Source organism: Ornithodoros turicata, chromosome 7 (assembly GCF_037126465.1).
Source record: "Ornithodoros turicata isolate Travis chromosome 7, ASM3712646v1, whole genome shotgun sequence".
Lineage (NCBI taxonomy): Eukaryota > Metazoa > Arthropoda > Arachnida > Ixodida > Argasidae > Ornithodoros > Ornithodoros turicata.
Window position 1 is genome coordinate 52971278 of NC_088207.1, and position 21209 is coordinate 52992486.

Consider the following 21209-nt stretch of genomic DNA (forward strand, 5'->3'; position numbering starts at 1 on the left):
ATCCCATTCGCGTGTATGAAGCTGTCAGGATGTATATCGTATCTTATCTCCGCAGCAATGTAAAGCAGAGCACGCTTGAAAAGGCTGGGAATGGCACATATATGTATACGCATACGCGACTTGCATAACGTATTTTTGTCGATATAGCTACTCAACTCCCCCTTCGAAGTGAGCGTATTTCTACGTTTGTTTTTGGTGAGTGTAATACATGACCTCGTGAAAGAGACCTGTTCAAGGGTTTGAGTTATACGGCTTTTGCATGCGAGGTAATACTGCAGAATAAACAGCCGCGATTATATTTCTGTGTCTGTAACGTCACGTACACCCGTAAAAATGAACTTCACCGCATGGCACGCTCCTAGCCAACCATCATCTCGAATGATGTCGTTATCTGCCCTGATTTGTTGAAAACGGGAGGCGTACGCCTTTTTTGTGACACTTATGCTCTTCATAATTGTCACAAAAAAGGCGTACGCCTCACGTTTCATTCGAGATATCGTTCGAGATATCATTCGAGATGATAGTTGGCTAGGAGCGTGCTATGCGGTGGAGTTCATTTCTAAGAGTGTATGTGTGCGTTAATGTTTTATTGAATTTTCTTAAATGACGTCAAGAGCTTGGCAAAATTTATGAAGACTTGGAAGCCCGTGAATAAGGATGCTGACTGTCACGCCTATATATTCGTTACCTCGTTTCGAACACTCCAGCGATGCTTTTTTTTTTTCACCTCCAGTTCAGCTGCTATATTCAATCACGCTATTTCAGTGTAGGCTATATCAAAACAGCCAGCCACTTTGACAGGCCGAGGTGTTCTTCGTTCCTATATAACTCCTCTCGTTATATATACTTGCCAATCACAGGTCCCTATATAGGATAACTGTTTCCTCTAAGTATACCCACACAGTAGCCCTACATACATACATCCGTATTGAGCGTCACTTGTGAGGCAGCAATCTCCTTCGTCATCTTTATGTCCGTCCTTTTTTATGTTTTCCCTCCTGACCTTTACCTTCAACGAGGCAGGTCCGCTCATCATCGGAGGAAACTGTTTCCGTCACATTTTTATATTCCCCCTCCCCTCCCTTCAAGGATACTTGTTTGCCGACAGAACGAGATTTCTTTCTTTTTTTTTTTTTTTTTTTTTTTTTTTGTACTGTGCCTCACTCTTTTTGGAACCACCGGTCGCGTTAGAACCGTTCCGTGCGGAGAGCAAGAGATACACGAAATTGTGCGCAGAAAGTTGTTGGTGCTGGAGACGAAAGAAAAGGTGAAATAGACTTCAGCATCATCTCTCTCTCTACATCTAAAAAAAGAAGAAGACGTGAACAAATGAAAATGTAACAAGCAAACATGACCATAACGCGCGAGAGTACACTCTTAGAAATGAACTTCACCGCATAGCACGCTCCTAGCCAACCATCATCTCGAATGATATCGTTATCTGTCTCTGATTTGTTATCTTGTTTAGGATATTTAATATAACCAAGTAAACGTGTGTAGTACAAGTTCAATACAGTTCCAATATAATGTAGCACAAACTAATTACACAAAATGCTTACACAAGAGAAGTCACACTCTAAGACAAGTTTTTTGTTATCTGTCTGAAGTTTTCCCTGGGTTTTTCCGAAGACTTTCCAGACGAACGTCTGCGCAGTTCCCCCTGAAGTCGGCCCAGGACGCCTACTAACCCCCCGTCCCCTACTACTTCCTGCTGTCCTCTCTCCATCTGTCGACATCTGTACGCCGCTCATAGCCGCAGGTGCTTTGCGGCGCTAACACGGGATTTAAAAAAAAAGGCCAACTTTGCCGCTTTGCATCCGCTTTGCTAAGCCAAGAAATACTTCCCTAAACGAAGTAACCGTAATTTATGTTCCTCTGCGGCGGGAACTTGCGTACGAGGGAAAAAGTACACTTGGAATTGCTTTTGGATGCACTTCTTTTTTTTAATTCTTTTTATTCTTTATTTTTATTTTTTTGTCGAAGCTTCGCGCTGTGTGGTAATTAACTTCTTTGTTCAGTTCTTCCAAAAGGCGTTACATGTCATACGATTAAAAGCGTAACTATAAATAATTCTACTGGTTGTTGTAGTAGAAAATCTTACGTTGGTTCCAAGTATGCATCTTATACGCTGGTCGCTTCGGTATACAACTTGCGTCGCATTACGTTTGTCGTTCCGTTCGTTCCTGCACTCAACCCACACTGACACACTTCACCGCGCTGCACAAAAACGACGGAACGTATAGAATTCGCCATAATCTAATTGTTGATAAGCAGTTTGTGCACGCTCCAAACACACTATTTTTCTTCTGCTTTCATAAGCGTCTTCCATACGTACTCGAAACACAATTCCCTATACAACCGGAATAATACCTCTAAAATGAACGTATATTTGATACTGAAACCCCGAGACACAACCGCTGTCGCAGCAAACATGTTACTCAACCATTACGAAAGCTAACGATTCGGAATTTCAGGTATGCAGAACATGTAACCACGCCGTACCTTTTCGTAATCATAAAACTGCTGCTCCAGTGGCTCGTGCCACTTAATCTCCCGCACCGGCACTCAACACCTCACATTTTTTTGCACCGTGTTAATCCCTTTTCCTGCTGTAATCCCCGCTGAATCTATTGTGATAAGGAATTCACGAAGCGTTGTGTGATGAAACAGGTTGTCGATGGAGCGCGCGGGAGCATCCAATTCCTCCATTTGCATAATGGAGAGTTTATGTATCGTGCCGTCTCAGATAATGCATTTCCGACCGCAGTGGCCAAGCAGGGAAGCGCCTTTCAAATCGGGGACTCATCGCACGCCGAGAGCGAGCACAAACAACGAACCCCGGAGGTTGCGATATTCCGTTACGATATCTGATCGAGACGTGATTGAGCAGCTCATTAAGCCGTGACGTCACCAATGGCTTCGTGGAGTACCTGGTGGAATCCGTGACACCCCTGAATGAGTGGTGGATGTGTGATAAGTCCAAAGTGTGTTGCACGTACGGATGTGCTTGTTAAAACGGTGCTACGTAAACAGCCGTCGCACGAGGCATCAGCCGTGGCTAGCATATTCTCTCGATCCTAAGAAAGGGAGAAAATAGGGCAGAACAGAAAGTGCATGAGATGGGACACAGAGACAGCGTTTTCTCTCCTCATGCCTTCCATGTTGTCTCCACGTTCAAACAAATGCTTTAATGGACGGCAATGCCGGCATTGGCTCGCCGTTGTTGGCCAGACGGGCGAGTGGGCATCGTCACGACTATGACCAGAAAGGGATGGAGGGTGAAGGGTCGGAGGTGAGGAAAGTACAGGATGAATGACACGATGGAGGAATGGTGGATTGACAGGAGGGATCATTGCACGGAACGCTTGTCGTTTTCACAACCCCGATTTGTTGGAAGTGCGGGGCGTGCGCTATTTTTGTGACGGTTAACATAACCGCATAAGTGTTACAAAGAGGCGTATACGCCTCGTGATTTTAACAAATCGGGAAGCAACGATGTTATTCGGGGTGGTGGTATGCGCTGAAGCTTTGAGAGTATACACTCTAAAAACAGAACTTCACCTCATAACACGCTCTTAGGCAATCACCATCCCGAATGACGTCGTTCTGCCCCCTGATTGGTTAAAAACGGGAGGCGTACGCTTTTTTGGAACACTTATGCAGTTGAAAAAAAGGCGTACGCCCCGTGCTTTCCACGAATCGGGAGTAAAGGTGTCATGCTGTGCAATGGTTGGCCTTCACCGTGCTATGTGGTGAAGTTCCGTTTTTAGAATGTACAAGTTCAAAGAGATATTAATCACGACTACAATCTTAAGACAGGCCTTCACTGCGTAACACACTCCTAGCCAACCACCATCCCCAATGACATCGTTCTCTCCCATGATTTGTCGAAAACGAGAGGTGTATGCCTCTTTGTGACACCCGTCGGTATTGGGGTAGAGCACTCTAAACGCAGAACTTCACCACATAGCACGGTTAACGCCAACCATTCCACAGAACGATACCGTTATCAGATTGCACAGAACGATACCGTAAAAAAGCGAGGGGCGTACAGGCTTTTGGGACAATTCACATAACTGGATAATTGCCCCAAAAGGGCGTACGCATCCCGTTTTTAACCAATCAGGGGACAGAACGATCTCATTCGGGACGGTGGATGGCTAAGAGCGTGCTACGTGGGGAAGTTCTATTTCTTTTTAGACGTAATGATTTTTCCGAAGCAACATCACTAGCTGCAAACGTTTAAAAATGAAAAAAAAAAAAAAAACTAAAAATGAACTTAAGCACATAGTAGCCAACCATCATCCCCAGTGACGCCGTTCTTTCCCCTGATTTTCTGGGGGCGTACGCCATTTTGTGACATTATGCAGTTAATTGCCACAAAAATGGCGTACGCCCCATTTATTTTCATCAAGTCAATAGAGGGACCGTTGTCATTCGGGATGATGGTTGGCTAGGAGCGTGCTATGTGGTGAAGCCCTCTTTTTCGAGTGCGGGTGCACATCCAGCGTGTTCGATCAACGGAGGAATCAAAAGAGCTGCTGATCGCGCCAACTGCATCACCGTGGGGAGAAATCCTCTCGGCTCACAACTCCATTTACTGTTTAAATCAAACCGGATCTTGTTCGCAGTTTAATTGTCTCGATGTGGGGCAGTAATAGCAAGTGAAGCCACTCTGTGCGCTTCGATAGGCATCACCTGTCCTCTTGAACTACATCAGATTGTGCAAGACTAACACGATCGGTCAGCTTTTACGTGCATGCTGTCTGAATGTTATCGACGCGCCCATCTTGAACCGCGCTACGTGATCGATAAGGGAAGCCGCCGGGATGGTTTTACGGATTAATAAAGTGACGGATGCGGCGAGAGTACTTATATGTGTGAGGGCCGGTTGGAGGGGTGCCCCTTCCAGAGAAGAAACCGTTCGCACGTCTAATCTTTCTCTGCTGGAAGGTAGCTCTGAAGTTCCCCTCTGGCACAGACAATGGACTGCTGTATACGTAAACATAACCGTGAACCAAACGACCCCCTCTCTTGACCCTGGCCAAAGTTCGAAGGTCATTGCCGAATCGTGAAGGGAAGGCAGATGGTGCTTGGAAAACAACGCTAGACGCAGTCGGAAAGAAGCCTGTGTTGGGGGACTTGTAGATAGCTATGTTTGACTTCGGCGGCGAATAAGCAGCACTGACGACCATGAAGTTCTCTCGAGACCAAAAGCCACGAATTATAATTATTATCACTTAAATAAACGTGCTGTAACTGCAGTTTCAAAAACTGCTAGGTCAAACAGTCATTGGTTTGGTCATACCGATACGATACAACATGATATAATGCGCATAATAAGAATATGACTCAGGAGTAACTACGATGAGTTGTAATACAACTCAGATCGTGTTACTGGTGAATACAGAAAAGCTGGAGCACCTATATAAACTGTCTACAACTTGAAACAAAATAACGCCGAAAAAATGTCCAAAAAGGGTGTTGGTCACCTGTGTTGTTGCTATGGCACACGAATGTGCAAATGACCACAGGACTCACATTCGCAAACATATCCAATTCAATTTCCTCTGAGACGTGACGCATCAAAGCACTGACTTCTTATAACTCTGTTATCACAAAGCCTGCGTTCAAGTCTGTCCAATCCAATTCTTGGTGTCTTCGATGTTCCTTACAGTAGCGCGCCCTCGTTCCTTCTAGTATACTATTTGCACAAACTTAAACACGACGTGACAAAAACCTAATCAACTCTTCTGCGAAACCGTCCGCGATTTCTTCGCGCGCTCAGATCAAGAGGCCATTCACACTGTGATCGGGGCAAACAGAGTCCCAGACCCTGGAGGTAAGGGATCATTGAACCTCGGAGCTCGAACTCCAATGCGTCGTATAGCAAAGTAATGTTTAGTTTAGTCACGAGGTGTGGCCGCTAATGTGTTTGCGGGGATGCTAATGGGCCTCGGGAGGTATTAGATATTACGAAGTTCGTTTCGCGGAAATACCTACTTCGGGCTAACAGGCAAACTAATCTTTCTCGATGAAAACGGAACATGTCATAGATGTTGTTTGGCGTGCCTTCGTGGTGAAACAAAAGGATTATTTATTTCGTGGATGCATTCACGGCTCCCTGAAGCAGGTGACAGTGACCTGAAAGACATGTTGTATCGCACAGTTGGAACTAGACCTTACGAAAAGGTGTGATGTGTGACGCCACAGTCGTTGTAAACTGCCTAAAGTGTACCACATCAGCGTACGGACTAAATGCAAAACATTGCAGAGGATGATACCGTTGTCAACCCATGATTTGTGAACGTGCGAGGCATACACCGTTTTGTGACAATTAGGGTAACTGCATGAGTGTTACAAAAAGGCGGATGCCTCCCGTTTTCAAGAAATCAGAGGGAGAGAACTAGGTACGTCGGGATGACTGTCAGCTACGAACGGGTTGTGTGGTGAAGTTCTATTCATGATAATAATCCATGGTTTTGCGCCGCGTGACAACTGTGACCATAAGCGACGCCACAGTGGTCGGTCTGTGAATTAATTTTGCCCACCTGATGGTTCTTTTACGTGCACGGAAACGTCAACGCAAAGCACATTGTATTCAATGTCCCTCGTGGCAGAAGACTGCGTGTCAAAGCAACTTGTACCCTGCTACCAAGTTGCTGGCGTCCTCGGCCGGGTTCGAACCCGCAACCTTGGGATCACTAGGCGAATACGCTACCAACTGAGCCACTGAGGCCGGTGAAGTTCTGTTTTAATGGTGTACAAGTGGTTGTATAGTGTATATGTTGTAATAACGGACACGTGCTAAAAACAAAACTTCACTACATAGCACGCTGTGCGCAAACCATTGCGACGAATGATAGGGTTATCGCTTCTGATTGGAGGAGAGAGGGGGCGTACGCCTTTTTGTGTCAATTTGAATATATTATAATTGACACAATTAGGCTTATGTCCCCCTCTCTCTCTTTGAATCAGGAGTGATAACCCTATCATTCGTACACTCTTAAAAAGGATGGTGGTGGTGGTGGTGGTGATAGGGCTTGCCGTTGTCGGCCTCACGTATGTGGGCAACGTCACGACTCACGCCCTGGGGGAATGTGGGGGAAGGAACTTTACCGCATAGCACGCTCCTAGCCAACCACCATCCCGAATGGCAACGTTCTCGCCCTAGATTTGTTGAAAACGGGAGGCGGAGCCTATTTTGTGCTCATTATGCACGGCACAGAATAGGCTCCGCCTCTCGTTTTCAACAAATCAGGGGCGAGAACGTTACCATTCGGGATGGTGGTTGGCTAGGAGCGTGCTATGAGGTGAAGTTCCTCATTTCTAAGAGTTTAGCAATGGTTGGCGCACAGCGTGCTATGCGGTGAGGTTATGTTTTTAAAATGTAGATGATGATGACAGCTGATGTCCCAAACGCAAAACGGAACAGCTACGAAATAGAATTTGAACTTTGACTGAAATGCATTTGACGTATATGCGTGATCTAATCAAGGCCTTTTCCCCAATTGCGTCATTGCAGCGCCGTCTAAGAAACAATACAAATCTAATGGCCAGGCTGATGTTATGCATGCCGATACGGAACCAACGAAGAAGGTCATTAAGCAATTAGCAAAGCGATACAAGGCATTGTTCCCAAACACAGCTTCTGTATGAGGGACATGATGTGTTCACGAAAGCATGCAACAGATTTCCGGGCTTCAGGACGACCTCCGAAAGCATTGTACGACAGAACAAGTTTCGGAACCTTGTGATGAGAAATGGTGGTAGAAAAAATATGGTTATGTTTTCCATTCCCTCTGACCCCTAAACATGTGCAAAGACATCTATTAGTAATTCGGACGCTGACTTTGACTGGTAGTCATTGTCACAGTGACTGCCTAGTTATACCATTATCTGTGGTCTGTATACGGCCATGCTTTGACTAACGAGAGAGGTTATGACTGACATGTGACAACCACCCCGAGGACGTAGAACACGCATCAACCACAAATCATATATCGCACAACGCTATCTGAAATTCATCTGTGGAGTCCTTACGTCCTCAGTTGCCACTGGGTGCGCTAATCCGAAATAAGACATTTGAAGTTTACATTTCCTGGCTCTATGGGAACCTCTTGTTTTCTGTGCCCTTCAAGTTGCTTCAAGTCGGAAGTCAAAGGTACTTCCGGTGCCGGTTGTCGCACTCCGATTATTGACCAGTGATGTTGCATAAAACAGGTCTGGCAACAATTCGTTATCCGCAACGAGCTTCCTTTACGCTACCATACGCATCATTCCTGAATGTTAGGTATATCGTGTCTTTTTATGCACGTTTTCTTAGTCAAACTTGGTTCATGCAAAGTACTGGTTTTTCTAGATCGGCATAACTGGGTTACAAGTATATCGTCGGTTATCTATTGGCAATCTGAACGGCCAGAATCTGACCAAAGCCTTTAAAAAAAAACGCGGAAATGGGATCCGAATTCTTTAGGAAATATTTACAACCGCGTCGCTGTCTGTGACTAATGAAGTCTTGGAGTTACGGAAGTTGTTGCGTTTAAAGAGCGTGACACGTCGCATACAAATGGAACCGTGCGATCCACTGACCCTGTTCGCTTCCTTGTATATTCACGCGAATCCTTTTGAAAACGAAGAAGAAAAAAATGGTCAACAGCCACAACAAGGAAAATAAATAAATAAAGTACTGACGAGTGTGTTGTGCATCGAAAAGCGTGTAAAACTTTGATATCGTGTAAAGCTCATTAAACTATATACTTTTTAAAAGGAAAATCGTTTGTGGAAGGAAGCTTCGAAGAAAGCAGATTCCCTGAACTGTTGGCCCCGAACAGGCTAATGAGGTCTAGTTTGCGATAGGAGCTAGAGGTTTATTAGGCTAGGTTATAGGTATTTAGGTTATAGGTGTATCGGTAGGTAGGTTTATTAGTAGAGTATCGCCAGTACGTGGCGATGAAACTCCCCAACCACCATCATTAAAGTAAAGTTGTTGCGGTTGATACCCTTATTACCCCATTTGTGAAAAACGCAGGACGTACGCCTTTTTATGACAATTGTGTGACGCAATTTTGCGGCAGTTTGTGTGGCAACCAACCTACAACAACGTCGGGAGGAACGTTGCCTCGTTATATGTCTTCGTAGTTATCGCGCATCCGTGACGCGAACATTCTACCCATATATGACGCCGACTCCTAATCTATGACGCGTGTGGCACTAGGTCGACGTTATAAGTGGACACGATGGCTTTTTAAAGCAGCCACTTATGTAGATAACGGTCTGTTTTAAACCAACTTGGCTATGCGCGTTTCTGTGCGTACTTATATGTGCGACAACTTACGTTCTCTTGATGAGGCTTTCCGAGACTTTAATTATGATTGTGGGAAAGTCGTTTTCATTTTTGTTTTCATTTTCCACAAGCTGAATACGCAAACGGCGCTATGTAATTAAAAGAAAGCATTGAGCAAGCTGAGTGTGGAGACATAAAAGGCCTTGCACGGTTGCCAGGTCTGATTTCTGTTTTCGCGAGATTGAGATACGGTGTCTATAATTGTACAGCTAATTTATTATCTGCTAAAATACAGTTTTGTTCTGTCAGTGTACATTTGCCCACCCTCGTACGAGTGATTTATTATGCTGGCAACAATTTTTCGATAGGGATCATGCCACTAAGATGTTGAGTTCAATAGAATAGAATAGAATAGAAATACAGAGTTGAGTAGAGTTGATGATATGTATATTGCTTTTTCGCATTCATTGTGTAGCGAGCACTAACGCGGCAATGCAAATGCGAAAGTTGTTCGACAGTGCTGTGTGGTGAAGTTCTATTTTTAGAGACGCAATGAGTACACTCCAAAAAAAAAATAGAGCTTCATAGAGAAAAGCTTTTCCAGGAACATCTAATCTCAGCTAATTCTCTCACGGCAAAGATACACATCAGATTTGCTAGGCAAGCCAATCCAAATGGAGCCGCAGAAACACACAGCATAACGTGTAAGACTGCAACACGGTAACCTTCAAAAAGTCGACCCACACGATAGGGATCACCAATCACGTTTCGCTTGGGGCGCTTCACACCTTCACGACCCGATAACATCGAATAATCAAAACATCCGTCTAGCAGCACCGGGCCTTTTGTTGTGTTTTCTTTCAACCCTGACCGGAGCGACCATTTGTCACCGGCATGAAGTGGCGTCAAAAGCAGACAACATTCCGAGCAGCCAATAATCACGGTGGCACCAATTACAGCGCCCATTTGTCCTTACAAGGTCACTCGCTAATAGGACATGCTCGTAAAGGCGGCTAACCAATAGGGAGCACTCTTACGAATGCTCGGTAAAAAAAAAACATTGGGCGCTAATGCGTTATTTCTGCCACCTCATGGCGCCACTACTGAGGTCAAACACCTCGAGCAGGTAAGCTTCCCTGCACAACATCACCCCCACCTTGGTGCGGATACCACCAAAAGGTCTTGCATCGTACGCACGTATACAATCTGTGGCCCTTTCGTTTAACGCACGGAAGTGTCAGGTGCAAAGTCCAGCGCGGAGAGTCCTCTCGCCGTATAAGCGGTTACCAAGAGTGGTCTTACCAAACTGTACACAAAAAAAACTTTCAGATTGTGATCATTTGCGCTGTTATCACTATCGCTGCTGATCCCGGATCTCTGTCCCCCTCCTCACAGCGATGTCATAGCGACATGTTCACCCATCAAATTTATATATACGGGGTGCTTGCTCTAACGTGTCCAGAAATTTTATTTAAAGCGAAACGAGCGCTACTTTTCAGCTACTTGACTAAGAAACAGGTGCTACTAGTGAAGCAGTACCTGTTTCTTACTCAAGTAGCAGAGAAGTACCACTTGCTTTTCTTTTATCGCTCGCTTTACATATAATTTCTGGACACGTTAGAACAAACACCCTGTATATATTCAGAAAGGGGAATAGTGCATGTACAAAAGGTTCACACCTGTCACACACTGAAAACCGCAGCAAAAAGGATCAAAAGCACAAAATAAGAAAGTTGAGCATTCCCTAGCATTCACAACACTATAGACGGCCAAAACAAATACAGTCAACCCTCGATTTATGAACCTTCGATTTATGAATTCCCTCGTTTTATGAACACCAGCACGGGGAACCAAACTTTTCACATGCATTTTTCCCTCGTTTTATGAACCTCGATATTCGAATAATGAATGGAATTTCTGGGAACCAACTAGGAGTTGCCCAGCGTTTTTGCCCTCAATTTATGAACGAAATCCGAACAACAAACGGGTTTTTGCAGAAGTGTTCCTGACCTCAATTCATGAATAAGGTGTCCGCTGTCACCCGGAGATTAATAAACATAGGTAAAAAGCCCCAGAGGAAATCCGAGACCAGTTGAGCGCGAATGTGCTGAAATCTCCTCTTTCCAAGATTGACACAGCCGAAGGCATCGTCCAAAGCAAAATTAAACTATTTAGTATTGCATAATAAACAGAGTGTGAATGCGCTAACATCTGTGCTTTGTGAGAGTGATACAGCAGAAGGCATGGTCGAAAGGAAAATTACACAATATATTGCATTATAAACACAATACCAACTCGCAAATACTGTTCCATTTGCTCGATAGTACTCACTTAAAGGAATTTTCGATTTATGAATCCCTCGATTTATGAACGATTTTTCGGGGAACCGAGGGTGTTCATAAATCGAGGGTTGACTGTACATGAATTCATTAGCTATTTTTATTGGTTCAGGTGCTCGTCCAGCTTCACTTTTTTTTCCCCCAAAGTTGTACTGTTGTGCTCTGACTACGTAATTACTTCGTTTATCAAACTTATGTACGATTGCAAATGCCACTATGCTCACTCAGAGCAGCGCGAGTTCATGCCTACACGTGTTCGCGCATTGAGAAGGTCACCTCTTGACGTACGCCCACGCTTTGCCATTTCGGATTCCGCCACTTAACGTCTAGCGCAATGACACGAGAGTGGCATTTTGAAAACCTGCTCGTTGTACAGGAGAAGTTACCCGAAAGGGTTCCACAAAACACGGTCCACCCTCTTCCGGTCTTCAAAAGAGTTGAAAGCTTCACCTGATGAATGCAAAGCAGATACGTTCTCGTGTCTTCTTTCGATTGCTTTCTCTTGCTGCGGTCACTGTGAGAAAACTGATTTCCTTGAGTAGCCATGGGTGGACTTAAGAGGGATTTGTACTGGGTGGAACGTTTCCATTTGGCTCCTTGCCACGCTGAACAAGCAGCGTTATTGTTTACACTGCGCGTTTTCTTTCTGCAGGAGGAGTACACTTTTTAAGCCGAAGTATTGATTTTCAAATTAAATGAAATTGAAAATCTTTATCACCAAATATATTTTGATAGGGAGCTGGGAGAAAAAGCTGGGAGCAGCTTGACGGGCTCCCAGCGTCTTTTACACTTGACCAGCACATTCACTTACACACTTTTACACAAGATGACAGTGCACAATCCATTTTACTGTGCACACACACAAAAAAAAAAGTTTCCGAAATACATTTTAACAAATACAAAGGACATTTAAGATAAAAAAGCCGTCCTGCAAGCCAAATAAATGAGTGTGATTGATTTTGGTGTCACCTTCTTGGTGAATTCTATTTAAAATTTGTAATTCGTTAGAGAGTGACTGTAAAGGGTAATTAGTTCGCTGAACGCAGAACTTTCCGTTGATTTATCTGATGAGCGTTGTGAGAAATTTGATTCGGTTCTAAATTACCATTAGGAACGTGTTTGTACAACTAGACCAGGCGGTATCCATACATCTTAAGAATCGGTGAAACCAATATTAGCTATTAATCGAGTCATGGCGGCGATTGAAACTGCGCTTTGTTGGAGTTGTTTTTGTTGCAGGTATTGGAGGTGGAGTTACTGAACTGAGGCAAATACATGGAACGTGGCAATCGTCCAAAGCTAGCACACTAAAATACAAGGAATTCAAGCTAAGCACGTGAACACTAAATGAAGGGGGCATCACTAAATCAGTATGTAGGGATACTGCCACTGCCTGTTACAGCAGCCACTAACAGGAAGGAGATATCCTATCGTAAAGAACACACTGTATCAGAAGGAGCGTGATGCACCTACCCCCACTGTGGACTATGGTGTATTGTTCATCCAGCATAACCGTCTTGGGACACAGTTATGAAAAGTTCGCTGAAAGCAATATAGACACAAACACAGGATGCCAGTGCCCCTGTGGTGTCTCGTCCCTTGTCCCTACAGTGTATCTTTAGTTCAGAGGCGAGAACCCTCGGTTGCCGGCAATAGCTTTGGTCTACATTGGTCTGCATTCTGTGAATAGACCCTCTTGGTTGTCTTTTTGTTTTGAGCATTTATGTTTAAAATAGCCCTACGCCCCCTCACTCATCTAACGTACCCCATACCCCTCTTATCAACGCACCTAAAATATCCACAATTCTTCAACGTGAGGGCGTCAACCCAATTTCAATAGCCAGCGAAGGTGAGACAGAGCAAGCACGTGTACACTATGCACGAGCTACGTGCATGTTTCCACGTGCAGTTCACTTCGTCACGTGCTGGAGTGCTACGTGCGTGCGGTATATTGTACAGAAAAAAAAATGAAGAAGAAAACGAGACGATGGTATAACTATGTCGTGTAACATCAGAACGAACTCACGTGGCAGCCAGATGAGAACTGTTATGTGCATGCTTCTCTATGGATACTATACAATGCGCATGAACTTCAAAATTGTAAATAAACGTCGAAATATTCTGAGCTGACGATGTTCGTTGTAGCAGCCCCAGTAGAAAAGACGAGCCTAGCAGCTGACAACTGGTTGTCAAAACCAGTGCGCCTTTTTTGTTGCTGTTTTTTGAAGGCCACCGTCCGGAAAGAAAAGAGTGGAAAGGAAATTCAACGCAGAATAGTTTCAGACCACGCGTGGAAGCGGGTCTGGGCAGCACGTGTTTGCTTCTATCAGGTGGGAAGATGCTGCCCAGGAGAGAAGGGCGGTGAACGAGACAAAATAGGAAGAAAAAAACGTGACTTCCTTGTGTAAGTTTAAGAAAGCGAGCTATGTTAATGCTCCAACTTCTAAAAATGAGCGGGTTGGGTTACGGCTACAGCAGTCCTTGGACCTCAGCCTTACATATGGTCCCGTAAAAAGATCCTACGATGCGTAACAAAAACTATAATCACGCAATTTTGCTCTCCGTGCATTTCGAAGGTGGCATGGCGGTTGCCGCACAGTGGCGTCCAGCTACCGCTAGGGGTACCACAATGGAGGCTCATGTTCCGCTGTTTGCAAGTGCATGGCGTTGTTTTGGGCATCCTCGGCCATGGCATTGATGCTGCAGGCATCACGCCCTTGCGCCAAAAATTTGAAGCCATTGATAACTTTCTCCGCCCTACTACACGCCGAAAGCTCGATGAATTCTTGGCCTTCGTCATTTGTTACCGACGCTTTGTTCCGCATTGTGTCCACAGGAACCGCTCTGCTCTTCTTGTTGGACCAAATAGTCCATCCAAAACGCTCAAGCGCGCGACATCATCAGAACGAGCTTTCCTCGGTATTAAGAAAGCCATCGCCAAGGCAGCCCTGCTCGCTCATCCCATTCCAGATGCTCATGTTACGTTATCCGTCGATGTCCCCTCAGAAGCAGCTGGGGTAGCTCTGCAACAAGTCACACCCGATCACGAATTACAGCTTCTAAGATTCTTCTCGAAACCTTCGAAGAAACTCGTTACAGCAGCTTCGGACGAGAGCTCCTGGAGGTCTGCCCCGTTATTAAGTACTTCCGCCACTTCCTTGAGGGACGTCAATTTGCTGTCTACACCGGCCACAAACGTTTGACATATGCAGTCTCGACCAGATCGAAGACGCACACTCTTCGAGAGTTACGCCACCTCATTCTCGTAGGATTCACGACCTACATAAGACATGTCCCTGGGACTGACAACGTTGTCGCGGACGTCCTCTCGCGAAAACCGATTGCCACCATTACCCGCACCTCGGCGCTTGATGCTCTACCCTGGGTCATTGCGCAAGAAAATGAGGCCGCTATTCATGATATAGTCTACTCTTCACAGTCCCTAGTTATAAAGAGGATCCCACTTCCCGGGACGACACTCTTTTTAACTTGCGACTCCTCAACTCGGAAACCCGCGACCACTCGTTCCTATCGTCGACTTTCAAACTCCACATCTTCGATGTTTGTCATTCATTACATCATCCTGGCTTCAAGGCCACGCAGCGACTCATTGCCTCACGTTTTGTCTGGCTTTCCATGAACCGGGGCATTCGCCAGCGGACACGGAGTTGTGTGGCCTGCCAGCGGGCAAAGATCCAGCGGCACCACCTTTGGTACCTTTTACGAACCCCGTCGCACGTTTTCGCTACGTCCACCTGGACTTAGTTGAGCCCCTTCCGCAGCAGACAGTACTTACATCTTCACCTGCATCGACCGCTTCACGCGCTGGCCAGAGACGGTGCTCATCAAGGCCACAACGGCCGAAACCGTCAGCTTCGCTTTCCTGAAGATGTAGCGCGATTTGGTGCCCAGGCAGTCATCACCACCAACCGAGGTCGACAACTGACATCTGGCCTCTTTGCTGATATCTGCAGTTTCCTCGGTACCAGCCACAACTTGACGACCGCGTACCATCCCAGCGCCAACGGCATCGTGGAACGTTTCCACCCACACGATAAAGAATGCCCTGCGTCCCTTCGAGGACTCAACTCATCGGGCCGAAAGACTGCCCTTAAGTCTTCGTCGTGTCCTGGCTGCCACGAAAGCTGATTTTCCCGTGTCTCTCGCCGGCCTCGTGTATCGGTTTATCCCTACGCCTACCCGGCCGGCCAATTTTTTGATGCTACCACCATAAGGCAGCCTGCACCAAACCCTCTTTACTTTGTCAATCGTCTTTGAGAGTACTGCGCGGAGTTACAACTGCCGACCACTCACCACTCTTCATCTCAATATATCTTCGTACACCCCTCACTCTCCACAGCCACGCACGCCTTTATGCTACGATGCTACCCGCAGACCCCCTCAACCTCCCTATACGACGAACTATCGCTCTCGACAAGAAAAGACCCTCACGCTCAAGCTTGCCAACCGTTCCGTCGTCTCTATTGATGCATTTTTCCATGCTACCCCCCTGATGCTCCCTCGCAACAGCCGCTGCACGGCATCCTTCCTCGCTTACACCGCGAGTCGACCACCACTCACATCGTCGAGTCCAACCTCCACCCGGCCATGCACCGCAACCCGCCACAATCCCTGCCGACTATGCATCCACCTAGCACGCCACTACCGTCCTGCGTGACCAACCTAGGGAGGGGCACCTCTAGCCGACACCGTAGACGATAAGGGCAGCAGGGGCACTCCCCCACTCCCCCTGGCGAGCGTGCTAAACAAAATTTGGCTGGACAGTCAGTCTTATCGGCACCGCCAATTAAACAAGTTCGGTCTACTTGGTCTCCTATCCTGTCTTCCGCAGCCATACTCGCACAACGCAAGAACGCGAAGGAAACCGGAGAAGTAGTGAATGAATATATGGCAAAGAAATGTAGGTCATAGTGGTCTAACTAGCGCTTTTGGTGTTATTTGAACTCGTGACGCGAAGAATGGCTCTTGCCCAATCAGAAATGGCTGAAGTATCTCGTCACGTAGGCTGCACCATGTGTCGGAGATTTTCGATGCGCATTAAAGAACGCCAGGTAGACGAAGTAATCCGCGGGCCTACACAGCGGCACGTGCAGCAAGTGGCCACACAAACGTGTAGATCTGCTCCCAGCTCTCAGGATACACAATAAATGAGTCCCCAGGCACGGGTTAAGTCGCTGCCATCAAACTCTCCCTCTTCGGTCATTTTCATTTTGAATTGCAATGCATTCCTGTCTTCCTGGGGAATGAATGCAGCTGAACAAATCCGATGGGCTAGCTTTACTATCATCACGCTCCACAATCAGAACAGCGCCACAACGTCATTTCTGGTCGCTGTCACACCGGAGGGGAGACATATTGCTCGTTAGTTTCTCCTGCATACACAGTATTAGTGCAGCGAAAGCACGCTTTACAGGAGACCGCCACGGACGGACGGACATACCCTTTGTCGGACTTCATCCCGTGTTTGTACAAAGCATTCTGCATTGTGTCAGTTTCGCGTTTCCAGAGTTTCCACACGTTTTGAAAACTGAAAAGTTTGTAGTGGCAGATACCAAAATTTTACGTCATTTTATTGGGCGTCTAATATATAGAGGTCTGATCGAGTGCGGGTGTACGCATTTTTTTTAATTTGCGGGTAGAAAATGTCATATGATGCGTGTAAAACGCGGGTACACCCGCGTATCCCTTGCGGGCCGTGCGGGTACCCGCACTACCAGCATCCGTGTCAAGCACGATACGAGGTCGCGACTCTCATCTTGGCAATCTCCTAAGAGGGTGGAGAGACCACGATAAAGTGTTTCCTTCGTTAGTCGGGGCTACTGCACCTGTCCACAGTATCCCTGCATCGAGCGCGCCTAGTGAAAGGTGGTTTTCTATGACTATGTTTTCTATGGCATATATTCTCCAAGAGGGGACGCCCGCCCTCAAGCCAACTAAATTGGACGACATACTCTTTCTCAACATTTTTTAAAAAATTTTTATCTTTTTTTGCGAAATAAATGCGTAATGGACTGGACTTCCGGGCCGTTTTATAATAATTTGATGACCGTTTTTCTCAATAGTTATGTGCGCACTTTGATGTTCCAAAAGTGCAGTTAAAGGTGCGCAGACGCTTTCGTGCTTTTCTATGTTCTGCTGCTCGGCTGCATTCCCAAGAGCAGTGCGGGTCCGCGTTGTACCCGTACAACTCGTGGGTGCGAGCGCACGTCGAGAATTAAATACCCGCGCAGGCCTCGACACACACACCCTTGCCATAAAAGGGCGTACACCCTTTTGTGGCAGCTATCATCACACGTCCAAACTGCCACAGAAAGGCGTACGCCTCCCATTTTTGACAAATCGGGAAAGAGAACGATATTATTCTGAACGACGGCTGGTGCTCATCGTGTTATGCGCTGAAGTTCCCTTTTTGGAGCGCATTCCTTACCCATTGCCCATCTTATAGAATGTTTCCTGTCGAGTTGGAATTTGAGAAAATTTTGAGCCATAAATATTCAGAAGGCCGGATTTATCTTGCATTGTTTGGCGTTGCAAAATACACGTATCCCCCGTTCATACCGAGACCTAAAAGGGTGCTCTCGTGACATAACGTTTGTCCGAGCTACGAGTGAAACAGACGAGCATTGTCCGTCGTCGGAAATAGTTTTTGTTACATGGAGGTCCAGTTTATTACTATAGAGAATACATAAGGTACGTGTGTACCGGCAGATAGTTCGAAGGAGACTGCGCCTTAGCGTTCGTCTTACGTTTACACTAGAGTGCGGGAGAACAAAGTTCACTTGACAGCGTCCGGCCTCGAGTGTTTCGGGCAGGTGTGTGTGTCTCGAATAACCGCTCACATGATCGGTTGCTATACGGCGTACGCAGCAGTTTTCTCTAACGCAATTGAGTCAAATTTGGACTTTGTGATGGATGTGACGGCATATGTGCAAATATTTGACATACAATGTTTGAGGAGCCGACTTTGATCCGATTGGTTTCCAGACACTTTCGAATGTGAAATTCACGCGCGTTTAATATACCACGTGGCTCTGCAGCGCGTCAATTCGACATATTTCTTAAAATTATCTTACGGTCAAGAGTATATACTGCATGTTTACAGGGTCGCTGCTGTCCATTACTACAACGAAAACTTCTTTCTCTTTTCAGCTGTGACCGTGCGATATCTGACGAAGCGTTACATCGGGGAATACAGCTCGAGTAAAGGTGGGTATTATTCAGTTATAGTTTGCTTGGTTCGTTAGTTCGGGTGCACAACGCCAATGCGTATTGCAGTTGCCGTGACACGGAAGTTTTTAGTGTCCGAAAGAGCATTCATTCATAATTCGATCATAACGACAGGACACTTTTGTGAGTGCATGGGTCATTATTAGTTTTCGTTGCGCATGTCCTGGACCTTTTTGTTTGCTCTTTTTTCTCTGCGGCCGCTTTCAGAAGGAAGATCTCTCTTGCTGTTTGCACCTAATTGGTACGAAAAAAACAAAACAAAAGGAAAACAGACGTGAGGATATTTGTGTTGTTTGTTTAGTTTGGGGGGAAAACAGACAAAGTGCATAAGATTGGCGCGTTCTCGGATTTCTTGCTTTTCGAGATCGTAACGTCCCCGTAGGGAAGCCCGTGAGTTGGGTGAACTACTGAAAGATGTGAGCTGGTACGTTCTTCCTTTCCCTAACCTAACCTAACCTAACCTAACCTAACCTAACCTAACCTAACTCTAATCTTATTAGTAAACTAAGATAAACCTTGGGGCTTTCAGCAACCCACCATGGGTGCTACCTGCTCCACTGCAAAAGCTGTATTGCTATTGAAAACTCTGAATCAAAACTGAAAAACAAAAAAAATTGAAAAAGAAACAAAGAAAAAACTGAAGAAGAAAACGGGCATGTTCTGTTGTCGCTGGTTATAGTTCCGTGACGTCATCGATCTCTCCCTATTGTCTATAGGTCGCAATGTAAGATATATATGGGAATATGGAGCAATATGGGAAAAGCGGGAAACAAGCATGAATCCAGCACAGAACACATGCCCGTTAGTGTGTTAGTTCATAATTTGGTTGTTCATGGCGTGGTTGGTGTACGTATTTCTCAATGTTTTCGTGTTGCATTTCAGACATGCTCTACAGGCACAGCATCACATTCGACAACGTGGCGACAGACGTTGAAATTCTAGACTCGAGCTGCTGCATGGTGAGCTTAGATTCTTTATAATGGGGAGTTTGAATGGATTGGAAGCAGAGTATGAAAAACGATACGACAAGTGAAGGCCTCAAATCAAAGTTCAACAATGGCGTCGGGCATTTGAAACGGATTCTACAACTGGCTTATCGTCCTTTCGGAACACTTATCGTGAACACTTTCCGTTCTACGAAAACTCATAAACGCGTTTACGCTAAGCACTTTTACTCTTGAAATGCTTCTGTTTTTTTCTACTTCTTTTATTTTTTCTTTCACATTTTTTGTTACGGGCATTTAAGTTTCATCGCATACTGTTAAAACGAAGTTCACCACATAGCACGGTTCACCACATAGCACCAACGACAAGCCGGTTTCGTCACCACCACTTGCTTTAACAGCGCATTTGGGGTGCTTATTGTTCGTGCTTGTTTAATGCAACATGAAAGAACACATTGATCAACAAAAGCTTTATAACTTATCACTTCATATGGTCGTTAATGATTATTCATAATTTGAAAGTTGTTTGTGAAATTTTGTTATCTTTCTATTTTTAAAAGAAGAAAAAAAAACTACTACGCGTCTGTACGTAGGTTCTAATATGTTTGCAATTTGCGCAGGAAGATGAAGAAGCCAAACTCCAGAACGGAACTATAAAAATCGTACAACTACTGTAATCTAGACAAGGGATTCTACGTGGAAATCACAAAGTCGTAAATAATGGTTATACAACAATGTTAAGGTTAATGCTGTCACATAGATCACCAGAAGAAACACAGTACCGTAGTTTTATTATCACTGCTGGTAACGAACTGAATCACAGTGTTTACAAAAAGGACTCCCCGAATCATTAATAAAAAGTTTTAACCCCTCGCTGCCGAACGAGTCCCTGAATTGTTCGACTGTTTTCAACGAGGCAGGCATGATGCTCAAATGTCATTACACCTTAGAGAAGAAATCTAAAGCATCTTCAATCGGAAACTGGCTACATTACTTGGCTCCCAGCTGGTAAACGATAATTCAGATGAAAAAAGAGCAAACTTGCAGAAAGATTCCTGAGCGCTGGATCTCGCAACTGCCATGAAGGCAACAGAACCGGTTCTAGTGGCCATAAATCGACATCTCAGCATCCCTACTTAATAGATGGCGTATACAAATAGATGTTTGATGGCAGTGTCGATGCCGCCTTCTATTTTCATTGAATGAAAGAAAATTTATGCTTCGTGCCCAATGTTAATTTTTAGGGGGCCTGAGACCTGCTACAAAGAAATTCGGATAGATATTCCGTGAGTCCTGAAGAAGATGCAGACTTTTCACACGTGACTTAAAAAGGAACCATTTCCGAGGGTTATACAACGCAGTTGGCTACTCTCGTCAAAATCAGTCCAGGGA

General features: G+C 45.4%; 1 protein-coding gene across 4 annotated transcripts in view; it reads left to right on the plus strand.

Moving 5' to 3' along the window:
• The window catches only part of LOC135400086 (ras-related and estrogen-regulated growth inhibitor-like protein), a 134690-nt gene that overhangs the window by 111068 nt on the left and 2413 nt on the right, over positions 1-21209 (plus strand). For all 4 annotated transcript variants that reach the window (XM_064631824.1, XM_064631825.1, XM_064631823.1 and 1 more), the window contains 2 exons: positions 18796-18852; positions 19756-19832. In XM_064631824.1, coding sequence (XP_064487894.1) covers positions 19758-19832 — 75 coding nt within the window. In that variant the 5' untranslated portion in view covers positions 18796-18852; positions 19756-19757. The remainder of the gene's footprint in view (positions 1-18795; positions 18853-19755; positions 19833-21209) is intronic.